Genomic DNA, 25,803 nt, shown 5'->3' with positions numbered 1-25,803 from the left:
ATAAAGTGCACATTCGTATGTCCACATTCCCTATGAAGTAGACCAAGACCTGATATTAAGCTTTTCAGTGTGGTTTTCGGATTGTAAATTTTCTTGGAGCACCAGTACTGTATTATATCATGTTTGGTTCTTCATTATGGCACAATGCCATACGTGCTAGAAAATAAAAACATGCACTCGAAATGCAGCCAACAGTTGAAACTAGCCAGTATTGTGGAATTAAAGATTTTGTTTCAAATAAATTGACTGCCTCTTTAGAAAAGGTTAATAAAAGTCAAATTTCTTTAGCAAACACACAAAAATAACTTCATAGTTCTGCAAGGCGATTAATGCTCGACTGTCAGAAAGGTGGAAATAAAATAAAATCTGAAATTAATAACATATTTTGGCCTTCCGTAATTAAGTGAATGTATTTTAATTCACTTGGTAGTTCCCAGCCACAGATATCCGTTTTGTTTTCATTTGACGTGAGAGTAAAAGAAGGGGAAACAGCAAAATCACTAAATGTAAACACGGGGCGTGTAGAGACTACCCACTATAACTCAGACTGCTCAGCACATCAGCCCCGGATCTACGATATTTGCGAACCACGAAAAAATTAATTTTCAAAAATATATTCATCTTGTAGCGCACATAAAACATATGTATTCAAGGAAATGTAAGACATGTTATTTGGTCATAAGTGTGCCAAAGTGCAGTGCGACGCCTCCTCATATAGCATGTCACTGTATTTCGCTCTGTGGAATTGAAATGTGTATATTTTGTAATGGATGCCATCAAACCTACACAGGACAGTGGAAATTGAAATGTCCTATGGTGCCTCTTCTGCTCCCAGTCGGCCCATCTGACAGCCTGCCCCTCTTTTTAAATCTCGCAATTAATAGTGAATGGGATTATTTGTCCAGAATGAGATTTTCACTGTGCAGCGGAGTGTGCACTGATATGAAACTTTTTGGCAGATTAAAACTGAGTGCCCGACCGAGACTCAAACTCGGGACCTTTGCCTTTCGCGGGCAAGTGCTCTACCATCTGAGCTACCGAAGCACGACTCACGCCCGGTCCTCACAGCCTTACTTCTGCCAGTATCTCGTCTCCTACCTTCCAAACTTTACAGAAGCTCTCCTGCGAACCTTGCAGAACTAGCACTCCTGAAAGAAAGGATACTGTGGAGACAAGGCTTAGGAAACATCCCCCAGGCTGTGGCTAAGCCTTGTCTCCGCAGTATCCTTTCTTTCTGGAGTGCTAGTTCTGCAAGGTTCGCAGGAGAGGTTCTGTAAAGTTTGGAAGGTAGGAGACGAGATACTGGCAGAAGTAAGGCTGTGAGGACAGGACGTGAGTCGTGCTTCGGTAGCTCAGATGGTAGAGCACTTGCCCGCGAAAGGCAAAGGTACCGAGTTCGAGTCTCGGTCAGGATTATTTGTAATCGGGGGAACAAGAACTCTTCGGAAAATTTGCACTCTTTATAGCCTATTAGCTAATAACTTGCTATTTTGCATCATAAAATTAAATACAGGATACATAAAATCAATAAAGACAAGAGACAAGCAAGAAAGTACACATTTCTTCAATCCTTAGCTCCTAGCATTTTTTCTCTCTAATCTTGTCACAGCTTTACATGGTGTGCTTGCCTTTCCGCGAAAGAATCTATTACCTCATCAAAGTTTGTCAAACGTTTTGCTATATGAAAAATCGAAATGTTGTTATCTAATACTGAAAAGGCTGTTAATACAAATAATGCCCAAGCCTAGTGGGTTTCTCCATCTGATTACGTCTATTTTGTCACTGTCTGCTAGATAAAATAAAATAGGCCTTCCTAATATTGCAGCACTTTTGTAACACACACCAAATAAACGAGACTGTTTTGGCACAAATGGTCATAACATGACAGAATATAATTCACGAAGTACCAATATCAAATGCCTATTAGGCCTACTACAAGCAAAAAGCTTTATGTCAGGAAACAGTTTCACATTTCATTCATACGCACCAGTTTCTCAAGCATGAGATCGAAAATTAATATTACGAAATTTTTATATAAATTTGGAATAGTCTTATTCTTCCATAATTTGTATGATGTCCCCAGTTCTTCTCCTTCCTTGTTCTAACAAACAATCCTGTCATGACTAATTCTGGAATTATTCCTGCCTTTGCCAAAACTTATTCGCCGGTTAACGTCACTAACCCTGCCAGAATCACCGGTTTAGTTATCCCTGATTATTCTCCAGTTAGGCGTTGTTATGTTCGTAGGAACCATTTTCCACGCTACTTCCAGAATAGAACTTAAGCGGCTGCTAGACAGGGGCTGTACAACTGGCCCTTACTAGTGTAGCGATCTGGCCAAAAATTTTCTGACAAAATTTCATTTTCCTGGATACACCGAGAAGATAATACGTAATCTTTCTTACCTGTTATTCCTGTTAGTTGTTTATTTCCACTCTGGTAGTCTGAATCTATGGATTTCACTAGTAATTATAACAATGCTGATCATTCGCAAACCCAAGCAACAACATAATCAGACAGTGATTGGCATTCATCCGTTTGGCTTTACTCCGCTCAGCTCATATAGCCCCGTCCCCTTTCGTCTGCGAAAGTTTATTTCTAAATGCGGCGAGGATTCTCCTGACAGAGCCATCACGCATTCAAAAATCAATTTATGATTCATTCAGAAATCAACTTAAAATGTGTTTAAATACCTGCAGGGATGCGTTTCAAAATCATATGAATAATCTGTAGGCCAACATGTGCTGGATGCTGGGCGCTTCGTGAAACAAGTTTTTTTTTCCTCAAGAATATGAATTTGACACCCCCTTTTCCCGGTACCATCTATGAGCTTGCTGTGACTGCTTGCACAGTCCTGTATGTCTAGCTGCCTTTGCACACATTCCTGTAGCCAGAAGCAGGAGAATCTACCACTCAAATGTGACTCAACTGCACATGCGCAAGAGCCCGCTCGCAACTGCTAAAATGAATCCAATTTGTTGTTATGAAGCTTTACATAGTCTTCTTAAAGCCTTTGGCACATTTTGCTGTTGGCAGACGCTTGCATGGGCACTGTGTGTCGCTGTTGTATATGGCGCATTTCCTTGCAACTTAAGTTATTTCTGTTTTTTTTCTCTCATTTATGTTTTTTGTCGAAGTATTATTCTGCAGTGTATCCTTTGGTAGAGTATCGGTTCTTACCAGTCAAAATTACAAAAATTTAACTGAAAACTAAAACAATGAAAAATTCTCGGAATTCTAAAAAATTCCTGGGTTTTTCCCAGTTTTCTCCCGGATGAAAAAATTCCAGGGTCTTTCCCAAATCTCCTGAGTCGTATACACACGTCCTGGGTCATATACACACTGTGCTAGCCTTCAGCCAATGGTATGGGATGACACAAAATGTTGTGGTGAATTTGTTAGTTGTTCTCAGTTGGCAGTCGCAGATGTGAACAGGTTACGACGTGCTTGGTGCACAGTATGGCTATCCTCCCTTGTGGTGGTCAGATGTGCTCAACAGAAAGCCTGACGAGTATGCGTGCCCTCGCATCCCATACAGTCCAACAATGGGCCACTGTCACATCTGAATGCCCCACAAATAATGGTATTTCCCAATTCGAACAGCCAGCCAAATGGTCCCTACCAGGACTGCTAACTGCACAAAATGTGAATGACACTAACGTACTCTGGTGGTTGTTTTATCTGTGAAAAGAAAATTGCAACTCTAATCATTACTATACCCACTGATGATGTGTGCATGTACAAAGTTGCGTTGATGTCCAACCATTCTGGGAGCTTCACCTGTTTTTTCTTTCAGGTAGTATAAATCCTCTGCAAAAGTGTGAGGTTACAATTAATATTGTCTGTCAAGTCTTTCATATCATTAATACTAATCATGAACAACGTGATTCCCAACACACTTCCCTGAGGCACACCTCAAGTTGCTATTACACCTGTAATGACTCACCATGCAAGACAATATAACGCAACCTTTTCTCACAATCCCATGTAAAGAAAAGTTAATAGAAACTCACGCATCTGTAAGAAGAGCCTTGCATGGTGCCTACAATAATTTTTACAGTCAGATCCTGGCTAAAGGTTAATCAGAAAATTCTAAGAAGTTATGGCCATATGTAAAATCTGTGAACTGATCTAAACCTTCCACTCACTTTCCCAGGGATCTGGTGACATTAAAACTTGAAGACAGCAGACAGAAAGTAGAAATTTTAAATTACACATTTAAAAGTTTATCTGCAAAAGAGGATATTACTGTAATAATGTCTGATCACACACAGACTCACAAATGAATGATATCAATATCATAACACCTGATATGGAAAAACGTAAAGTGAATGAGGCATGTTGCACCACCTGGCGTGCAGCATTTCTGGATTGATTTGCTGACGGGCCACTGCAATCTGCCTCCATACGTTGGCCAGATTCTGTGGTCTTCGTGCATATGACTGTTGGCTTGACAAAGCCCCCAAAACACTCTGTTAAGCATTAGGCTGGGGCTATTACGAGGCCAAGGGATAGATACACCATGGTACTGGCCGTACCAGTGATCACTGGTTATCTGGTTTCAGTTTTCCTACACTATGAGAACCCAATGCTGCAGAGTGCCATTCTGTCGATAGATAATGGTGTCCAGTATCCCATCTTGCTATAACTGAGGGACCACATACTGACTGATCATTTCAAGGTCACTGACAGCACAAATAGTCTCATCCACAAAAAAGAATGGACCAATAATGTTGTACCAACATCTGAAAACTCGCTGTTCTCCAAACAAGTGTACTAAAATCTATAATGTTTTCAATATACAGGGTATCCCAGAAATGTTGCAACAAATGTCTGGAAAAGGTGCAGCACATCATAACAATTGAGAATTGCACAGAAACCAATGGTTACAAACATCATGATATGACACTAGGTGGTGCTGTACATGAGAGTATTGGAGGGGAATGTGAGGAGTTCCTCACTCAAGCACTAACCAGCATATGAGGAGCATGGAGCAGTACACGAATGGTGAGCTTGCAGGTATGCACTTAACATATGGAATAGCTGAGTGCAATGGATGAGACACTGCACACACTTATCAGAACATTTACCAGACAGATATCAACCATAAAACAGTTTGTTTGCATGTCTGCATTGAAATCTGTGCGAGTACAGGTCATTAAGAAGTGGCAGGACTAATGAGGGCAGGCCATGATTGGCGCATTCTGTCATTAGGGAAGAAAATTTGTTGGATACTGTGGAGACTAATCCAAGCACCATTCCCTCCGACACAAGAATGTTTTATAGTGGTGTCCAGCAAATGATGAGTCCTTATACACCTTTCAGCTCCATATGGTGCAGTTACTGCGCCCTGATGACCAAATCATGTGTGTGCATTTTGCACAGTGGTTTCTGCATCAATGTGGCTGAGATGTGCATTTTCCAGCTTATCTGTTGTTCACTAATGAGGCCACATTCACTAGGGATGGCGGATTCAGTCACCACAATGAGCACTTGTGGACATCAGAAAACCACCCTTGGTGTGCGACACCATGCAGCAGAACATCGTTCCACAGTTAAAGTGTGGGCAGGTTTGGTTACTAACTGTTTAGTTGGGCTGTAATTAATACCATCTTGATTGATCACCATGAATTATCAGACCTTTCTGAAACAGGTTCTTCCCCTCTAGGTTGAAGATGTTCCAGCAAATGTGAGGCACAGCGTGTAGTTCCAATATGATGGGGCATCTGCTCATTTTCGACTGGCTGTTCCTTGGCATATGAACAGGTGATTCCCACATCAATGGATTGGGTGTGGTGGGCTGTTCCCTGGCCCCCACACTCACTGGTTTTATCAAGCCTTGATTTCTTTCTGTAGGGAGCCATGAAATCCCTTACATAACACAATCTTGTGGAGTCTGAAATGTCTTACACCATATATACTCATTATTCCCAATAAATGTTTCAAATGAATCACTCTCATTTCCTTTCGGAGCTTTGACCTCTGCTACCACTTACTACCCTAATGTTGGCGCCCATGGGTTGCTACACAATTCTCAACTGGCAATGATGTGCCCCGCCCCACCTACAAATCCTGGGACATCCTGTATATAACCATCAGCAGCATTTTAAATTGTTTGGTGATGATGCAGTTGTATATATGAAAGTATTGTCACTGGGCGACTGTAAGGGATTGCAAAAAAAGACCTGGACAAAGTTTCCACTTGTTGGAATGAATGGTAGCTATCTTTAACTGTAAGATGACGTGTACAGCAAAGAAAGAGAGTGGTATAATATCTGATTACAATATTGGTGATGAACACCCTGCGCAAGTAACCTGTACGTTTGTAGTGGTAATACTAAGAAGCCATATGAAATGGGACAATCATATAAAATTAGTATCAGGAAAGGAGAAAGGGTGATTTAGCTTTGCTGGAAGAGTTCTGGGACTGTGCAGTGTATTTGTAAAGCAAATCATGTACAAGACACTAGTGTGGCCAATTCTTGAATACTGTTCCAGTGTTTGGAGTCCTTATGAAGTATACATGACAACAGATATAAAACGAAATCAGAGGCATTGTGGTAGGATTGTAACTGGTCAGTAGAAATGCTCAGGGAACTTAAATAGGAACCCTTGAAAGGAAGATAACTCTGTTCTTATGGTACCATGTTGGGTAAATTTAGAGGACCTACATATGAAGAGGTCTGTACAACCATTATTCTGCCACTGATGTATGTCTCACAAAGGAATTGTGGAAAAATGAGTTGTGTAGCTGTAGATGTAGGTCAAGGAATCCTCAATCTAGTCACAAATTTTGTTTGCTACTCCATACTATTATAGTTTTTTTAATAAGCATTGGTGTGGTACTGTATCAGATGCTTTTTAGTGATCAAGACACATTGTACAACATCCATCTGACTGTAGATCTGTAGCTTTCAGGACGTCATCTGAGAAAAGCAAAAGTTATCTTTTGCAAGACCAATGTTTTAGAGAATCTATGGTTGTCAGCATGGACAGGGTCCTTTTGTTTGAGATACCTCAGTGTGTTTCAGCTGTGAATATGTTCTTTGATTCTATAACATGTGGATCCTTTTCTGCTACCGTCTCATGAGCTGTGCTTTCTTACAACTACTGCACACAGTTTTCTGTTCAGAGAATCTACGGTGTATAATGCTTAAATAAAATGCTAACTTATCCACAAATTCTGTATAGGATCCCATAAATATTCCATCAGACCCTAGTGCCCTATTAAATTTTAGCAATTTTAGATGTTATTTGGCACTGCTGACAATAATATGTGCATCATTTGTCTTTGCAGTGGTATGAGAATTAGGCCGGGGTTGTAATTCTGTATCTTTTGGAACAGTTGAAAACAGAAGTGAGCACTTCTGATTTTGATTTGTTAGCCTCAATTTCAGTTCCAGTGTCATTCACAATTGTATGGATACTAATTTCGGTGCCACAGACTTCATGCACAGCCTTTTCTAACAGCTGAATGTGCTTCATTTAGTATATATCTATCTATAGAATTATGTTGTGTTTTAGCCCTGTTATAATTATTGTTTCCTTGGAGTTACTTTACAAGAAGAATACCACGTATAGTCCCTCCCACCATGAACTGTTCTCGTAAGTGTATATGTATCCAATGCCTTATGTGCTTTTACATTTTAGTCAAAGTTCTTCTACATGCTCCTGCCCAAAGCTAATTGTATAATGTTCTTCATTGCAAAATGATGCTACTCCCTCTTTACCAAGTTTTCTGAACACATAAATTTTTGACTTGTTTTATGCACCCTTTGTACTAGGGCAATCTTTGTTTGTCTCATAGTCACTAAAACCAGTTTAAACATGCACATCCTCAAAAAGTTTGGATCTATTTGTTGCCATTAGATCCAGTATATTTCCATAATGAATTGGCTTCATAAAAATTTGTTCTAGGTAGTTTTCAGGGAAGGATTTAATATTATTCACCAGATGTCTTATCATACTCATCACTTAAAAATACTACAATTACCACAATCATTTGTTAGGTAATTGAAATTCTGTGAGCAAGCCAGTTTGTCTCAACCTTCTCCGCCAGTTGCTGGAATGATCCAAACATGACCTCAAACCCCAGACAACAGGCATCATTTGTTGCAACATGCATCACAATCTGCAGTTTGTTGCACTGTTCCTGGAATGGCTGCCTGAATAACCTCTTCAACATACTGAATGAGGCCTTCAGGCATACATTATGAGTGCACTAGATGATGCTTCCCATACCTTGCTGCCATTTCACTAAAAGGTACTGCTATTTACCATACTTTAGAACTGCTGATAATTAATAGGCCCCTATCCTCTTGCCTTTGTCTCCTCTTGACATGGGACACACAAGATTTTTCAACAGGAAAAGTGTGTCTCACTGTAACAGTTCCAGTTTCAGCAGAAGACAGCACTTCAAACTTGTTGGTTACAGGGATGAGCGTAATATCTTCTGGTCCCTGTTTCCCCTGTACAGAGTCTCAAGAGAAGCCACCGACACATCACCCGCAGTCAAGTGGACAAGAGGTGATAGATCTTGCACTTACTGTAGAGGAGATAGTGTCCACAGGAGAAGATAGTAGCTTCAGTACCTCTGGCATGCGTCTCTTGGTAGTACTCCCAGCACACCCATTCGAAGCGGCTTCTAACTGCATGACACCAGGCAGGGTGATTTCCAGCCATGTGGAAACAAAATCTAGCTTGACCCATGCCCAGAAACAGCTTTCACAGTGCGGTTACATTATGACCGGTGCAATGCTTTATAGAACAGTAAACAAAGCTTTCTGATTGTCTTTTAATTTCTGTGTTTCTTATGCTATGAGCATTACAAGTTCCCTTTAAGAACTGGGCATTCAAAAAAATTTCTGTAATGACAGCAGAAATACACATGATGAAATCTGTGGTTCTTGGAACTTTTGTCTTTTTGAATTTTTTGAATTGCATTTTATTTATCTCATAACACACATTTGCAATCCATTTGGTTTGCATACAGGGGACATGTCAAAAATTTATAGCACAGTTACAATGATTTTTTTCCACTAATAAATAATATCATTAAAATAAATAATAACAATAGAAAGATATTTCTTGGAATATGTAACACATTGTATCCAGCTCAAATTTTGTTTGTCCTGCATGAATGCATCCACTGAGTAATAACATTTCAGTGTCAATGCCTCATATAGCTTTCTTTTAAGTGGACCTCAATTCATCTGCATTAACTTCTTCCCTTTTAATTTATTACAAATTTTCATTCCCATGTATTTGGGTCGCTGGGCATAAAGTCTGAGGCGGTGAATGGACAAAATGTTTTCCCTCAAATAATTCATGTCTGATGTACAAAAATTTAATAACCTCATATATGTATAGGGATGGCAGAGTTAATATTTTAAGTTTTCTAAATCATTTATTTTAAGTTTTCTAAATAATGGATAACATGATACTTTATGATTTGCAGTGCACATATTTCGAATGACTTTTTTCTGTATTTGTAGCATCCGCACTATGTTTGTTGAGTTACTCCAAAAAACAATACCAAACCTAATAAAGGATTCAAAGTAGTTTGTATACACTACTTTTTGTATCCATGTCAGTTGCAATTGATAATATTTGCATTGAAAATGCAGAGCTGCTCACTTTGTTTGCTAGATACTCAATGTGAGCCTGTCAGCTCAAATTTTTACCTACATTTATACCTAAGAATTTGACTGAGTCACTTCTTCTATATCTTGGTTGTTGTGAACAATCTTAATCTGCTCACATTTTGAATATTTGGTTTTTGGTTTTGAATTGCATCATGTGAGTCTTAGATATGTTTAGATTCAACCTATTTAGCTGAAACCAAGTTTCTAAGGTACGGAAGGGACTGATAACAGATTGAGGTAAGATCACTAAAAATCTAACGTAACAAATTAAAAAATAATGTTAAGTTTACAACACTTAGAAACATTATTTTAGCCAAATAGATGTACAGTACTCTGAAATATGGGGTGAGCACACTGTTTTGGTAAATATACTGCAGCCAAAACTGTATAAAACATAAAAATACCAATGGCAAAATCGAGCAAGGCAGCACAGTGGTCAGCACATTGGATTCGCATTTGGGAGGACAATGGTTCACAAGTACGTCTGGCCATCCTGATTTAGGTTTTCTGTGATTTCTCTGAATTGCTTCAGGCAAATGCCAGGATGGTTCCTTTGAAAGGGCATGGCCGACTTCCTTCGCCATCCTTCTCTAATCCGATGGGACACATGACCTCACTGCTCACTGTTTGGTCTCCCCCCCAAAAATCAGCCAACCAATGGAAAAATGCTCCTGTCCAAGCACAAAAAGGTGAACATGCTCCTGTGTAAAAGACTGAGTGAAAAGTGGGGTATCAACTGCCTCATTCTATCTTCCTCAGCACCTTTAAAAATTTTCCCAAAAATTTTGTCGTATGACCATATTAGCTCACTTTTTAATGTACAGTTAATCTCTCACACCCACAAACTCCCCTAACTGTAACTCGCACAAGCCCACTAGTCCATTGGTGTGTCGCTCATACCCATCCTCTCTCAGTTTCCCATTCTCACTGACTCATTCAGCCTTATTCATTGTGTTTTCCCACCTGTCACTGTCACTGCCTCCTGTCTTACAGCCACAGTCTCCTTCTCTCTGAGTTATTGCTACTGTCTCTATCTCTCTCTCTTTATCGATGTCATTGTCACAGACTTTCTCATTATTACTGGCTCTACCCACTTCCAATTTCTCCTTCTGTTTATTCCTCTCCCACTAGTACTGTCTCCTTCACTCTTTTTGCTAGCACTGTTCTGCACTGTCAGCTATGTTCCACTGCCACTGTGACCCTCTCTTTCTCCCACACTTCCATTGCCTCTTTCGTTCTTTCTACAACACAATCATTGTCTACTATCTTCCAATATTTATTATATTTCTGTCTTTTTCCCACTGCCACTCTCTTCTTCTCCCTCAGCTTATGGCATGAATTTGTTCACATTGCAAAATTTTTGGGAAAATTTTTAAAGGCACTGAGAAAGGTAGAATGAGGCAGCTGATATACATTTTTCAGCCAATGACTTTTCAACAGGAGCAAATTCACTTTCTTGTAGTCCAATAGGAACATTTTTCCACTGGCTCCCTTATTTTTCCTGCCACAGCAGGGCATGTCACTTAAGAACTTTATGGGTCAGTAAAATTTTGGTAGTTTACTTACGCGAAACTGAAATAACGCAAAGATAATTTTACAGCTCAGACCAGATTTTACACACAAAAATATTTTTTTACATGCTTTTGTACTACAACAGAACACTTCTTATGATAACAGAAATATTTTATTGCATACTTCTCAATGCTATGTTACTTTATAAACAACATTTTTGACTCACACCAGATTTTTATGTGTGTATTTTACGTGTACAAGTAGGGTAACTTTGAACCTCTGTCTCATAATGGATAAAGACATTAAGAACATTTTCAAAGTTGTTTGAGATGGGTATCTTAGAAATATATCGAAACATTATTCCCATTTTCTATGCATAGCCATCTTGGAATCTGCAGCTTGGTTTTGTTACCCAAAAACCATGTTTTTTGGGTGTTTTTAGATAATGGATAAAGATTTTTGAAAACAGGAAGATGGCACTTCTAGATAAATGCCTAAATAATATAACACAAAAATTTGAGCAATTTTCTGTGGTTATTTATTATTTAGATTTCACCTCACATCAGATTTTACATGTGTATTTTACATGTACACCTACGTTAACTTTGAACCTCTGTATCTCAGAAACCTACAAAGATATCAATAAAATTTTCAAGGTTGTTTGAGATTGAAATTTTCAAGGTTGTTAGAGATTGGGATCTTAGTAATATACCTCAAAAATTTCAGGCATTTGCTGTGCATAGTCTTTTGGAAACTGCAACTCAGCAGTTTTGGTACGAAAACACAGTACAAAAAAGAATAACGCTTTTCTTGAGTTTTCTAAGGAGTGGCCATGAACTTATGATGCCTCCCAAAAGCCCCTTAAAACCTACAATTGACCACATAAAATACAAAAAGGACCACACAGTTTTCTCCATTTACCTAAGTAGGAGGAAGCATGTAATATTCACACTTTGACCCTGTATTGTAGTATAGTGACACTAAGCTGATCCTTTTGTTGGATATACAAATAGTCCAAAGTCCAAGGACTTTCCCAAACAACTGACTGTACCTTCTTGTCACCAACAGAACCTGAGGTATGAGCTCTGGAAGTTTGTGTGCGGCATTTTAGAACATATTTGGCAGTATGCACCCACAGACTAGGGGTAGCATCTTTGATTAGTAGTCAAAACATCATCGGTCCTGAGTTCAAAACCCACCACTGCTTAAATTTTGATTAATAACCAGCACTGGTGGTTGAAGAAGTCTGGCATAATAAGCCACCCTCATTCTGCCAACAGCCTTGTCAAAGAGAGTGGAGGAGTGAACACAGCTTCAGGGCATTCTGTTGTCCTTGGTGTGGGAAACTGCCCCTAAAGGTGGAAGAATCAGCAATGATCATTGGCATGAGGCTGCAGAAGACAATGGAAACCACTGCATTAAAGACACGTAACTTGTGTCCACAGGACATGTGGTCTGTAAGTGTCGAGATGTCCTCTCCATTGGCAATAATTTACGGAATAGTCCCCCATTTGGATCTCTGACTGTCAAGGGGGAGGTGACAATGAGAAAAAGATTAAAAAGCCAATGAAAGGATAACGTTATTTGAGTTGGGGCATGGAATATCAGAAGCTTGAACGTAGTGGGGAAGCTAGAAAATCTGAAAAGGGAAATGCAAAAGCTCAAGCTAGACATAGTAAATGTCAGTGAAGTAAAATGGAAAGAAGGCAAGGATTTCTGGTCAGTTGAGTATAGGGTGATATCAACAGCAGCAGAAAATGGTATAATGGATGTAGGATTCATTATGAATAGGAAGGTAGGGCAGCAAGTGTGTTAATGTGAACAGTTCAGTGATAGGATTGTTGTTATCAGAATCAACTGCAAACCAACACTGACAATGGTAGTTCAGGTATACATGCTGACGTCGCAAGCTGAAGATGAGGAGTTATAGAAAGAATATGAAGGATATTGAAAGGGTAATATAGTGTGTAAAAAGAGATGAAAATCTAATAGTAATGGGGGACTGGAATGCAGTTTTAGGGGAAGGAGTAAAAGAAAATGTTACAGGGGAATATGGGCTTGGGACAAGGAATGAGAGAGGAGAAGGACTAATTGAGTTCTGTAATATATTTCAACAAGTAATAGCAAATACTCTGTTCAAGAATCACAAGAGCAGGAGGTATACTTGGAAAAGCGCAGGTGATACATGAATGTTTCAGTTAGATTACATCGTGGTAAGACAGAGATTCAGAAATCTGATACTGGATTGAATGGTGTACCCAGGAGCAGATATAGACTCAGGTCACAATTCAGTAGGGATGAAGAGTAGGCTGATGTTTAATAGATTAGTCAGGAAGAATGAATACACAAAGAAGTGGGATATGGAAGTACTAAGGAGTAATGAGGCATGCTTGAAGTTTTCTAAGGCTGTAGATACAGCAATAAGGAATAGTTCAGTAGGCAGTACAGCTGAAGAGAAATAGACATCTCTAAGAAGGGCCATCTGAGAAGTCCGAAAGAAAAATATAGGTACAAACAAGGAAACTGCAAAGAAACCATGGGTAACAAAAGAAATACTTCAGTTGATCAGTGACAGGAGGAAGTACAAAAATGTGCAGGGAAATTCAGGAATACAGAAATAAAAGCTGCTGAGGAATGAAATACATAGGAAGTGCAGGGGAGTTAAGACAAAATGGCTGCATAAAAAATGTGAGGAAATCAAAAAAGAAATGATTGTTGGAAGGACTGACTCAGAATATAGGAAAGTTACAACAATGTTCAGCAAAATTAAAAGCAAAGGAGGTAACATTAAGAGTGCAATGGAAATTCCACTGTTAAATGCAGAGGAGAGAGCAGCTAGGTGTAAGGAGTACATTGAAGGCCTCTGTGAGGTGGAAGACTTGTCTGACATGATAGAAGAAGAAACAGGAGTCGATTTAGAAGAGCATTAGAATCGGAATTTAAGAGAGCTTTGGAGGGCTTAAGATCAAATAAGGCAGAAGGGATAGATAATATTTCATCAGAATTTCTAACATCATTGGGGGAAGTGGCAACAAATTGTCTATTCAAGTTGGCATGTAGGAGATCCAAGTCTGGCAACAGACCATCTGACTTTCGAAAAAATATCATTCACACGATTACATGCGGGAGCTAACCAGTGCAAGAATTATCACACAATCAGCTTAACAGCTCATGCAGCCAAGTTGCTGACAATAATAACATATAGAAGAATGGAAAAAAAATTGAGGGTGTGTTACATGACAATCAGTTTGGCTTTAGGCAAGGGAGAGGCAATTCTGGTGTTGCGGTTGATTATGAAAGCAAGACTAAAGAACACTCAAGACACTTTCATAGGATCTGTCGACCTGAAAAAGTGTTCAACAATGTAAAATGGTGCAAGATGTTCGAAATTCTGAGAAAAATAGAGTTAAGCTAGAGGAAGAGATGGATAATATACAATACGTATAAGAGCCAAGAGGGAATAGTAAGAGTGGATGACCAACAACAACATGCTCGGATTAAAACGGGTGCAAGACAGGGATGTAGTCTTTCACCACTACTGTTCAATCTGTACATCAAAGAAGCTATGAGGGATATAAAAGAAAAATTCAGGAATGGAATTAAAATTCAAAATGAAACGATACCAATGATATGATTCGCTGATGACATTGCTATCCTGAGTGAAAGTGAAGAAGAATGATGTTCTGAATGTCTAATCTGTACAGACTATTGATTGAGAGTGAATCGAAGAAAGATGAAAGTAATGAGAAGTAGCAGAAACGGGAACAGCGAGAAATTAACATCAGGACTGATGGTCATGAAGTTAAAAAATTCTACTACCTAGGCAGCAAAATAAGCAATGATGGATGGAGCAAGGAGGACTTCAAAAGCAGACTTGCACTGGCAGAAAGGGCATTCCTGGCCAAGAGAAGTCTACTTACTAGTATCAAACATAGGCCTTAACTTGTGGAATAAATTTCTGAGGATGTACTTTGGGAGCACAGCATTATGTGGCAGTAAAACACGGACTGTGGGAAAACCAGAACAGAAGAGAATCCAAGCATTTGAGATGTGGTGCTACAGATGAATGTTGAAAATTCGGTGGACTGATAAGATAAGGAATGAGGAGGTTCTGTGCAGAATTGGAGAGGAAAGGAATATGTGGAAAACACAGACAAGGAGAAATGACAGGATGATAGGACTTCTGTTAAGACACCAAGGAATGACTTTAATGGTACTAGAGAGAGCTGTATAGGGAAAAACTGTTGAGGAAGACAGAGACTGGAATACATCCAGCAAATAAATGAGGATGTAGGTTGCCAGTGCTACTCTGAGGGGGGGGGGGGGGGGGGGTGAAGGAGGTATGACATTCCACAACACTTCTTTACTTGGTGAACCTCTTAACTTCACTCATCACTAAATTGTGATCAAAGTTTATTTCTGCTCCCGATTACCTCTTACCATCTGATTTCTGTATCTCAGTCTCACCATGATATAGTGCACTGACTTCTTCTCATGTCTCTGGTTGGTCCTTTCCCAAGTATACCTCTTCTTGAGACTACTGAACAGTATATTTGGATTTAATAACTGAAATTTATTGCCGACCTCAAGGAATCTTTTTCCTCTCTCACTCCTAATACTGAGTCTGTATTCTCCGTTAACTCTTTCTTCTATTCCTTTCCCTGCTATAATGCCCCAATTACCTATGGTTATTAGATTTGTACTTCCCTTTAGATATTCTGTTACCCATTACTTACTATAATATACTCTTGTTATCTTTTTGTCTTCTGCTTGTGACATGGCATATATACCAGATCCACTGCTGTTGGTTTCCTGTCACTTCTGGAAAGGATAGTCCTATCATTGAAATGTTCACAGTAATTCAGTCTTTGGCCTATCTTTCTACTTTCAACAAACGTGCACCATTTTCTGCCGCTATTGATATTATCCTGTGTTCATGAGTGTAAATACCTTTATCTTCTTCCCAAGTCACATCACTGACTCCTACTATATCTAGATTGAACCTTGGAATTTCTCTTTTAAGGTTTTCTCCTCCCTACCACATTCAGACTTCTAATATTCCCATCTCCAATTCACAGAATATTATTGTGTACCTGGTTTTATCTCCTTTTTTCCCACATGGTCAGTTCCCCTACACAAACACCTCCCAGAACTTGATGGGTCTTTAATGCAATGGTTTCCATTGCCTTCTGCATTTTCATTCCACTGACTGCTGATTCTTCCACCTTCTGGGGGATTTCCACCCCAAGGGCCCTGAACCTCTACATGCTCCTTTGGCCCCATTGACTGGGTCTTGGCAGAATGATTGGGAAGAAATAAGTTTTCCATGTAGTGTTTGTCCATGGTAAGCTTCTTCCCAAATTTCCTCTGAATAATGTGACTGGGTGAGCATTTACAGTTCTGTGGAATTGTACAATTCCCTCCTTAGTTAAATCTGATTAGTGGAGATGCTTTATTGCTTCTAACCAACCACCATTGTCAGATAAACCATTTATTATGGGCACACATCTATTTCATGAAAACCAATTGGATTCAGAAATAAATTGCCAGTTGCTGTTGTGTTATGTTCTTCTGATGTTGCTGGGAATGGTACTATGGGTAGTATCAATGATGAAATCAAATCTCCAAATAAATGACTTCCCAATTATTTGCACAAAGTGTTATTAGTACTGTTTGTCTCAAATTGCTTAATCAAGCTTACAAATTTCCTGTTGGTGTCCTGTACACTTTTAGAGCCATAGTTTTACATGTTTTCAGGTCTACTGCAGATATATAGCACCAAAAGAACTGTTCAACGCAGCACTCCCTTAAGACTATGGCCTGGGACTTTGATCCACGCCAAAAGAGTAGTTGGCAGCCCTGGCACAGATTTGCACACCCTTAAATATTGAGCTCGTGAAGATAAGTAGTTAATTTTATAATAACTCTCAATTAAGTTAATATTACACTGTAAGGAAGTTAATTATAGTCTATTTTGTATTACCTGTTGAAGGTTTCACTAGTTTCAAAGTATTTCTTGAATAAGAACAAAAACATAGCCTAAGAGCTGGTTTTTGCATACTTTAGATGTAGCTTTACTTACAAATTTAAGACATTTGCATAAGTATTAAGTGAAGAATTTAGCTTTTTTCCATTACACATATATTTAGTAGTGCCATATCTATTCACTTAATTAAAGGTTTTAATTTCTATCTTTTTATTTCGTTTCAAAATACATAAACTACATACTGCGCATATGCGATCTCAGGCCTAATTTTTTGGGTATACAAATCATGATTTTCAACGGTTAGTTTAAGTGCATTATATTATTATATTAATAGTATATATGTATATTAGTGTTCCACATAACTGTGGTGACTCTTGTGATCTGTAGTTAATAGAATATTACTGCTATTGCATAGATAAATTTTGTGAAAATATTGTAAACAACCAGCGAGGCACGCTGTTGAAATATCGTGTGAGAACGACGTGAATATCCAGCTGGATTCCCGAATATCCAAGATATCAACAGATCACTGGGAAAGCATGAAGAATTACATAAGAGTGAGAGGTGTTTGGCTGCTATAGGAAAGTTAGTTCTGGGATTCTGTGCAGCTGTTGTTACAGATGGGTACATTGAAAAGGGAAGGGGGTATGTAATGACATGGGAATTGGGGAAGTAACTGGGTCTCTTCCATGATATTGCATAGTATGTTCAAGGGATAGCAAGATAGCTGAACTGGAAGGGAAGATTAGAGCCCTGAAGGTTGAACTGGATAGTGCTACAGAGGAACTGAAGATGTTAAGGGGGAAGAAGGGTGAAGGCAGATGAAATGGTAGCAAGCAACAGGGGCCACAGAAACAGAACAATATTTGACAGTTTCATCAATGGCACAAACAACAGATTTGCCTTGCTACCTCAGTCAACGAAGGAAGAAGCTCAAGTAGATGTAAGTGTAGTCAGCACTCAACAGACTTTCACTACGAAACCAACTTTTTCAAAAAAAGTAGAAAGTAGGAGGAAAGTTATGTTGTTAGATAGTAGCCATGGAAGAGGTGTGGGCCAGATCTTGCAGGAAAAATTAGGTGACAGCTACCAGGTCACAAGTATTTTCTAGCCCAGTGCATGCCTTAGCCAAGTGATAAGAGGATGTAGGAGCATTTTGCAAAGGTTTTACACAGCAGGATCATGTTGTGGTAGTGAGTGCAGTGGGAAACAGTACTTATAGGGACCAGGGTTACTATGTCGAGTGTGACCTGGTAAAAATAGTGTCTGTGGCAAAACATACAAATATTGGCTTGATTCCTGCTTTCAATTATTATTATTATCCCCAATTGAACAGCTCTGTTAGGAGGGTCAATATGGAGCTAGATCAGCTGCTTTGGGTGGCTGCTTTGTAAGGCATAGGTTCGGTTCCTGTTGATAGTATTGGTTGGTGGGACTTCACAAGACATGGCCTGCATTTCAATAGGAAAGGGAAGGGTAAATTGGCTGGGATGATAGCAAAATATTTTAGGCTAAGATCAGTGTCCAATCACCCAACATTGATTGAAATTAAGCTTAATGAGAAGCTCAGACAGACAGGTACTAGAGGATTAAAATATCATAATATTCTCATAACAGAATAATGAAAAATAAAGTTAGTATGTCACAAGATTCTCATCAGAATATGGGGCATTACAAAACAAAGTAGATTAGCTTCTTGTTTGTTTAGGAGATTTAGAAGCTGAGGTTGGAACAGATGTACTACAGCTGTCTGAAAATCAAATAGTCACAAGTATGGCAATGGTAAATGTAGGTGGATAAAAGTTTTCAGCACTTGTAAGTAGAGAAACAATGGAGAGAGGAGGAGTTGCCTTATAAGTTAACATCTGTCATAGTGTGAAAAATTTGGAAACTAAAAAAAATTGTGTAGAGTAACATATAGAAGCATGTGCTTGTGAGCTTACACTAAATAATGGTACTTTGATAACTGTAGCCATTTTTAGGTCCCCATTGGGAAATTTTCTGCTATTTTTGAAAAACTGGGTTTGTTTGTTGTGCTATCTGTCAGACAGAGAGGGAAGCAAATTTTTGTTTGTGGGGATTTCAATGTAGATTTTCTGAAAGAGTCTAATAGAAAGCTTGACCTTGAAGTATTACTTGGTTCTCTCAATTTGACATCAGTTATTGATTTTCCTACTCAGGTGATAGATGAAAGCAGCACACTGATAGATAATGTGTTTATAGAGCAAGATAAATTTCCTCAAACAAAAACTTTTCCTGTTACGAATGGTCTGTCTGATCATGATGCACAGCTAGTTACAAAATTAAAACAATTTGGAATATTGTTTCTATCTAACTCAATGAAAAGTTTGTTAACAAGAAGTCAGAAATAGAAAACATTTTTAATAATCATTTTTAAGTGTTGTAGAGAAAACAGGATCCAGCTTTTCATTATAAAATGCAAGGCAGTATGAGGCAATACCTATGCAAATTTAATAAAATTGAAATTCAATCCGTCTGTATCCGGGCACCCCCAAAAACATATGTCTTTCATATTAGGTGCAGTGTGATGCCACCTACTGCCAGGTACTACACATCAGGGACCTCAGTAGTCATTAGAGATCGTGAGAGAGCATAATGGGGCATTTGGTGGAACTCAAGGGCTTCAAACGTGGTCAGGTGGTTGGGTGTCATTTGTGTCATATGTCTGTATGCGAGATTTCCACACTTCTAAACATCCATAGGTCACTGTTTCCAATGTGATAGTGAAGTGGAAACATGAAGGGACACGTACAGCACAAAACTGTACAGACCAACCTTATCTGTTGACTGACAGAGACCGCTGACAGTTGAAGAGGGTCGTAATGTGTAATAGGCAGACATCTATCCAGACCATAACACAGGAATTCAAAACTGCATCAGGATCCACAATTAGGTGGGAGGTGAGAAAATTTGGATTGCCTCATAAGCCACACATTACACCGGTAAATGTCAAACAACGCCTCACTTGGTGTGAGGAGCATAAACATTGGACAATTGAACAGTGGAAAAACATTGTGTGGAGTGACGAATCATGATACATAATGTGGGAATCCAACTGCAGGATTTGGGTACAGCAAACATCTGCCAGCGGGTGTAGTGCCAACAGTAAAATTCGGAGACAATGGTGTTATGGTGTGGTTGTGTTTTTCGTGGAGGGGGCTTGCTGCACATACAACCAAGAAATTCGCGCAGCAACAAAAGGTAAATTTGCCAATCTCCCACTTTTTCTCCATTTTTTGCATATTTTTTCTGTTTCATTTCAATATTATTTTATGCTCAATCATAAAAGGTTCCACGTTGAAAAAATCTGCTATCAATGTTCATAAGGTGTTGCCACATAGAATTTTGGAACTAGATTGAAGATGAAGTAGTGTTTGGTAATATTTCACTATCAACAAATGTAATACCACTCCTATAACTATTTATGGCATAGACCTAACTATCGGCATAGGTTACCTGCCTCTAAATCACGTGCTGTTAATTAATGTTTCTAACCATGCACCTATCTGAAGCCACAAGGTGTGTAAATTGCCATTAAGATAACCTACGCCAATATGTAACAAAAGTGACAGGAATAACACACAAAATAAAGGAAAAGAAACCTCTCACCAATAGTAGACTGATATGGAGCACATAGAAACATGCAACTGAAAACTATTTACACTCGCTTTTGAGCTTTTGCTCTTTCTCTAGTGGAAGCACATACATTCACACACACAGAAACCACAAAGACACATGCCCATGACCACGGTGATTCTGACTGTTGATTGTTGACAGCAGTTGCCTAGGCAGTTGGGGACTGGGAGAGGGTAGTGGGATAATGTGATGCAGGTTGTTCCACAGATGACCCACCAGCTGCACAAGGAGTTCAGAGGGTACAGCATATAAAGGGAAGGGAGAGGAAGAGAGCTGGCTAAGGAAAGGGAGGGGTGGAAAGGAGAGGAATATGGAGATGCGGAGGGAAACAGGGAGAGAGGAAAGAAAGACATAGGCATAGAAAAGGGGGTGAGAGAGGGAGAGGGAGAGAAAGAGAGGGAGGAGGGGGGAGTGGGGGAGAGAAAGAAAGAGAGATATTACAGACAGAGAGAGAGAGAGAGAGAGAGAGAGAGAGAGAGAGAGAGAGAGAATGCCCAAATGTCGCTGTGGAGGGGGAGGGGAGATGGGTTGGGTTGTTCGCGGAAGGAGACCAGACAGCGAGGTCATCGGTCTCATTGGATTAGGGAAGGACAAGGAAGGAAGTCGGCCATGCTCTTGCATAGGAACCATCCTGGCATTTCCCTCGAGCAATTTAGGGAAACTACAGAAAACCTAAATCAGGATGGCCAAATGTGGGTTTGAACCATCGTCCTCCTGAACGCGAGTCCAGTGCGCTAGCCACTGCACCACCTCGCTCGAAGTGGAGGGGGATGGCAGTGCCTGTTCTGGATTGGGGGGCGGGAGTGGGGATGGCAGCACTTGTTCTGGACGGTGGAAGGAATGGTATGGACAGAAGACAGGAGGCAGTGGGAAACTGGTTAGTGGAGGTTTACGTGAGGGGGACTGCGAGAGCACAGGATATGTTGCAGAGACAATCCCGTTCCGTACAGTTCAGAGAAGCTAGTGCTGGAAGGGAGTATCCAAATGGCTTGCAAGGTGAAGCAGCTGTTGAAGACATTTGCATTGTGGTCTATAGCGTATTCAGCAACTGGGTGGTCAAGTCTGCAGTTTGTCACAGTTTGGCAGAGGCTATTCACGTTAAGTAGACAGTTGGTTAATTGTCATGCCCATATAAAATCCTGCACATTATTTGCAGTGTGGATGATATGCAACATGACTGCTTTCACAAGTGACCTCGCCTTTTGTAATACAGGAAATATCTATGAATGGACTGTGGTAGGATGGGTATATGAGACAATTCTTGCACCTGGCTCAACCACAAGGGAATAACCCAAGAGGAAAATCACTGGAATAGTGACGGACAAGGATATTCTATAGATAACATGGATGGAAGAACCCAACTTTGGGTGATGTGGGTAGGATATTCCTCATCTCAGGGTGCAACGAGAGGTGGTCGAGCCCCTGGTGGCATTTCAAGGCCAAGGTGATACTGGGTGAGTAGAGGAGTGCTGGTTGGTGGCTGATTAACAGGCTTATAGGAGCCAGAGGAGATGGCATGAGAGATCTGTTTATGGCTGAACTGGATGGGATACCGTCTGTTAACAAAAGCTCTGGTAAAGTTATCAATATATTTCGACAACTCGTGCTTTCTAGTGCAGCTATGGCATCCACAGGTGGCGAAGCTGTAATGAAGAGACTTTTTGAAATGGAACCGGTGATTGCTGTCAAAGTGGAGGTACTATTGGTAACTGGTCTGCTTGATATGAACAGACTATTTATGGAGCCATCTGAGGTGGCGATTGATGTCTAGAAAGGTGGCTCATTGAGCCGAGAGGACCATCCGATGAAGTGGATTTGGGAGTAAATGTTGAGTTATGGAGGAAAGCAGAAAGGTTGTCCTTGCCATGACACCAAAGCATGAAAATGTCATCAATGAATCTGAACCAGACAAGGTGATTTAGGTGTTGACTGGATAGGACAGATTCTTCTATATGGCCCATATATAAGCTTGCATAGGATGATGCCATGCAAGTAGTCATGGAAGTACCATGGATTTGTTTATAGATAAGTCATTCTAAAGTGAAATAATTATGGGTCAGGGTTATGAAAGAGGTGGTAGGTTTGGTATCAGGCAAGCAAGGGAGATGTTGGTGTATAAGGCCATCAAATATACAGTGACCAACAAGACTTCTGGTGTATTGGGACAGGAACTGTGGAAAGGCAGTGGAGGAAGTGAGTGGTGTCTTGAATGTAGGATGGGAGGGTAAGGACAAGAGTTTGGAGGTGTTTATCAACAAAAGCAGAGATTTGTACTGTGGGTGCACTGTACCCCGCCACAACAGGATGACCAGAAGGAAGACCTATGGGGCTGAGTTTGTGGAATAGGTAAAAGGTACGAGTGGAGGGGGAGGTTGCTGATGAGAGGATAGAGATTGATTCAGAAATGACCTAAGGTGTTGAGGAGCTGCTGGAGGTCCTGTTAAACTTTGGGGATGGGATCATGGTTGTAAGATTTGCTTCCAGAGGTATCAGAAAATTGTCAGAGACCATCAGTCCCATAGTCACCATGGTTCATGACCTGTGTGGTAGAGCCTTCATGTGCAGGAAGGATGATAAGGTCTGGTTTGGTTTGCAGGTTATGGATAGCTGTTGGTTCCATAAGAATGATGATGGATTCACTGGGGAGGGATTTAGGAAAGGAAGGCGAGACCAGGTTAGAAGTGAAAGATCTCTGAAAGGTTACCAAAGGAGGACTGGTAGAAGGGAAGGAGGATCATGGTTGGAGGGAGGTTGGAACTGTTTTAAACAAGGTTCTGTGTGGGTTTGGTTGGCTGTTGTTGGTGGTGTGTGTGGCAAAGAAATGATTCTACTGTAAAGAACAAGTAAAGGAAAGAATGTCGTTTACAAGTCCAGCATGGGTGAACTTAGTTTTAAGGTTAACATGAGGCTTTTAGAAAGTGCTGAGATTTCTGTGGGTCAGAGTTTTGGCAGAAAGGTTGACAGTGGTGACAGGATTTTTTTTATGAGCAAAAGGCATTTATCGGGAACATCATATTTGTTAATTGTTCCAAACACATATAACATTTCCTAACATGTCTATTGTTACTCATACTACAGTTTGCACACACTTATCATCATGCATTTTGGTGCTAACTATTGCACTTGGTGCAAACTCAGATTACCGGGAAAATAATAAACTCATCAAAGTTCTCTGTATAGAAATGTAGATACTAAACTTCACTTGTGAAACAGCGCCTCTACTGTTTCAGAACATGCCAATATACATGAGTGGTGTTACTCACTTCAGACCTGACTAAAAGTCTTTACCAGTATCAGCCACTGTTCACATTGAGCTCATAACTGCAACTGCTCTGGTGGTGCCAAAACTTTCTACCTCCTATCTGTGGGTAGGAAGTGCTCACAAGAATGTTAACCTATGCAACTGGGATAATAGTATATTTTGATAGCTACATATCATCCTATCAATATCACTGCCCTTCCACAATGTAATGTATTTTACCACTTAACATAGTGACGTAGGATGGATGTTACATTGTCTGGTATCACAGTTTTAATACTATCATTAAGCTGTTATAAATCACCTGATGATGACCTGAAGGAAGAAATTGGTTGTGAATAAAACAGAATTTAGTAGTAGCTCTTCTTGACTGACATGATTTTTTTAAAATTATAATGTATGTTTTTTAATTTGTGGATTCAAACTATGTCTTGCACATGGCTTAATACCTAAAATAAATTATGCTGAATAATGCAATAATATAAGCTGTCAGATATAACAAACACAAACCAGCCTCCATCATAGTTTTTTTTTCAATCAAGCAGAACACATTTTCAGCAATGGGATGCTACAGTAGCTTTTAATAACAACAAAAATAAACGTGTAAGTGCACATCAATTATCTTGCAAGATAGATTTTATGCCTCGACAACTGAAACGGCCAAATCAATTCAGTACATGCTGTTCAATATTAGTAGTTTCATTGATGACGTGAGTGATGTCATGCTTTCTCAAAGCATAAGATATATTAAAAGATTTTTACATGCAAACTTACCTTTTACTTCCTCCATGCATGATGATTCTGGTTCAATACATAACTCTGAAATTGGGAGAACTGTATCCTCTCCCATAGTTCTTGAACAGTCTTCTGCGACACACCGAAAATAGTGGTCAAATAAGAATTTAACTTCATTGTTATACCGCTCGATTACCTGAAACACATTGTTACTTATACAAGAAAGTTTCTGCAAACTATAAATAAAGTAAGAAATATAAAGTACATCAGTAAGATATCTGATGATGGACTGAAGTTTTATTTCAGGCAAATAACTGAGATTGTGAAGCCAGAAACATAATTAAGTAGAACATTTGTACAATTACATGTTTGTTCCTATCACAACTGCATACTGAAATAAGGACAGGAGCACCACACAAATGAATGAGATTTCAAATTTCTGTAATCTCTGCCCTAAATCGCATTCCTTTCTTTTCAAGTAGATGTCCATTTCAAATACCGCAGCTAATATACTTAAGTAAATGTTGTTACTGTCACCATCCATGAAATCCTCAATCACATATTTAAAACACAGTTTCAAACTTACTAGCAAACATAAGCTGCTGCCCCTCAACATATGACAATTATGAAATTCAATGGACCTGGTGCATGTTTCTAGCATGTCATTTGAATATACCAACACAAGTTCTGAGATGCCAGTACTCTTCATTTTGCAATAAATTACAAATAGATAGAATATATTAATAGATAATGCCCAATCAATTTTACTTGCAGATGATTCATTTATATTAATTTAAGACCAGGAGTCAGAAAACAACCATGTCTGCAACATCAGTACAATAAATCATCTAGAAACATGGTTTCAGCTCAACTGGTTAACATCTACAGCTACATCCACATCTACGTGATTACTCTGTTACTCACAATTAAGTGCCCGGCAGAGGGTTCAATGAACCACCTTCAGGCTGTCTCTCTACCGTTCCACTCTTCAAAGGCGTGCAGGAAGAACG

General features: G+C 39.5%; 1 protein-coding gene across 3 annotated transcripts in view; it reads right to left on the bottom strand.

The window, feature by feature from the left end:
• LOC126474316 (probable ATP-dependent RNA helicase DDX60) overlaps positions 1–25,803 on the bottom strand; it is a 228,203-nt gene that overhangs the window by 23,835 nt on the left and 178,565 nt on the right. For all 3 annotated transcript variants that reach the window (XM_050101799.1, XM_050101792.1, XM_050101785.1), the window contains one exon: positions 24,833–24,989. In XM_050101799.1, the coding sequence (XP_049957756.1) occupies positions 24,833–24,989 (157 nt within the window). The remainder of the gene's footprint in view (positions 1–24,832; positions 24,990–25,803) is intronic.

This window comes from Schistocerca serialis, chromosome 1 (genome assembly GCF_023864345.2).
Source record: "Schistocerca serialis cubense isolate TAMUIC-IGC-003099 chromosome 1, iqSchSeri2.2, whole genome shotgun sequence".
Taxonomy (NCBI): Eukaryota; Metazoa; Arthropoda; class Insecta; order Orthoptera; family Acrididae; genus Schistocerca; species Schistocerca serialis.
The sequence above is the reverse complement of the archived record's forward strand: the minus strand, read 5'-3'. Positions and strand labels throughout refer to the sequence as shown.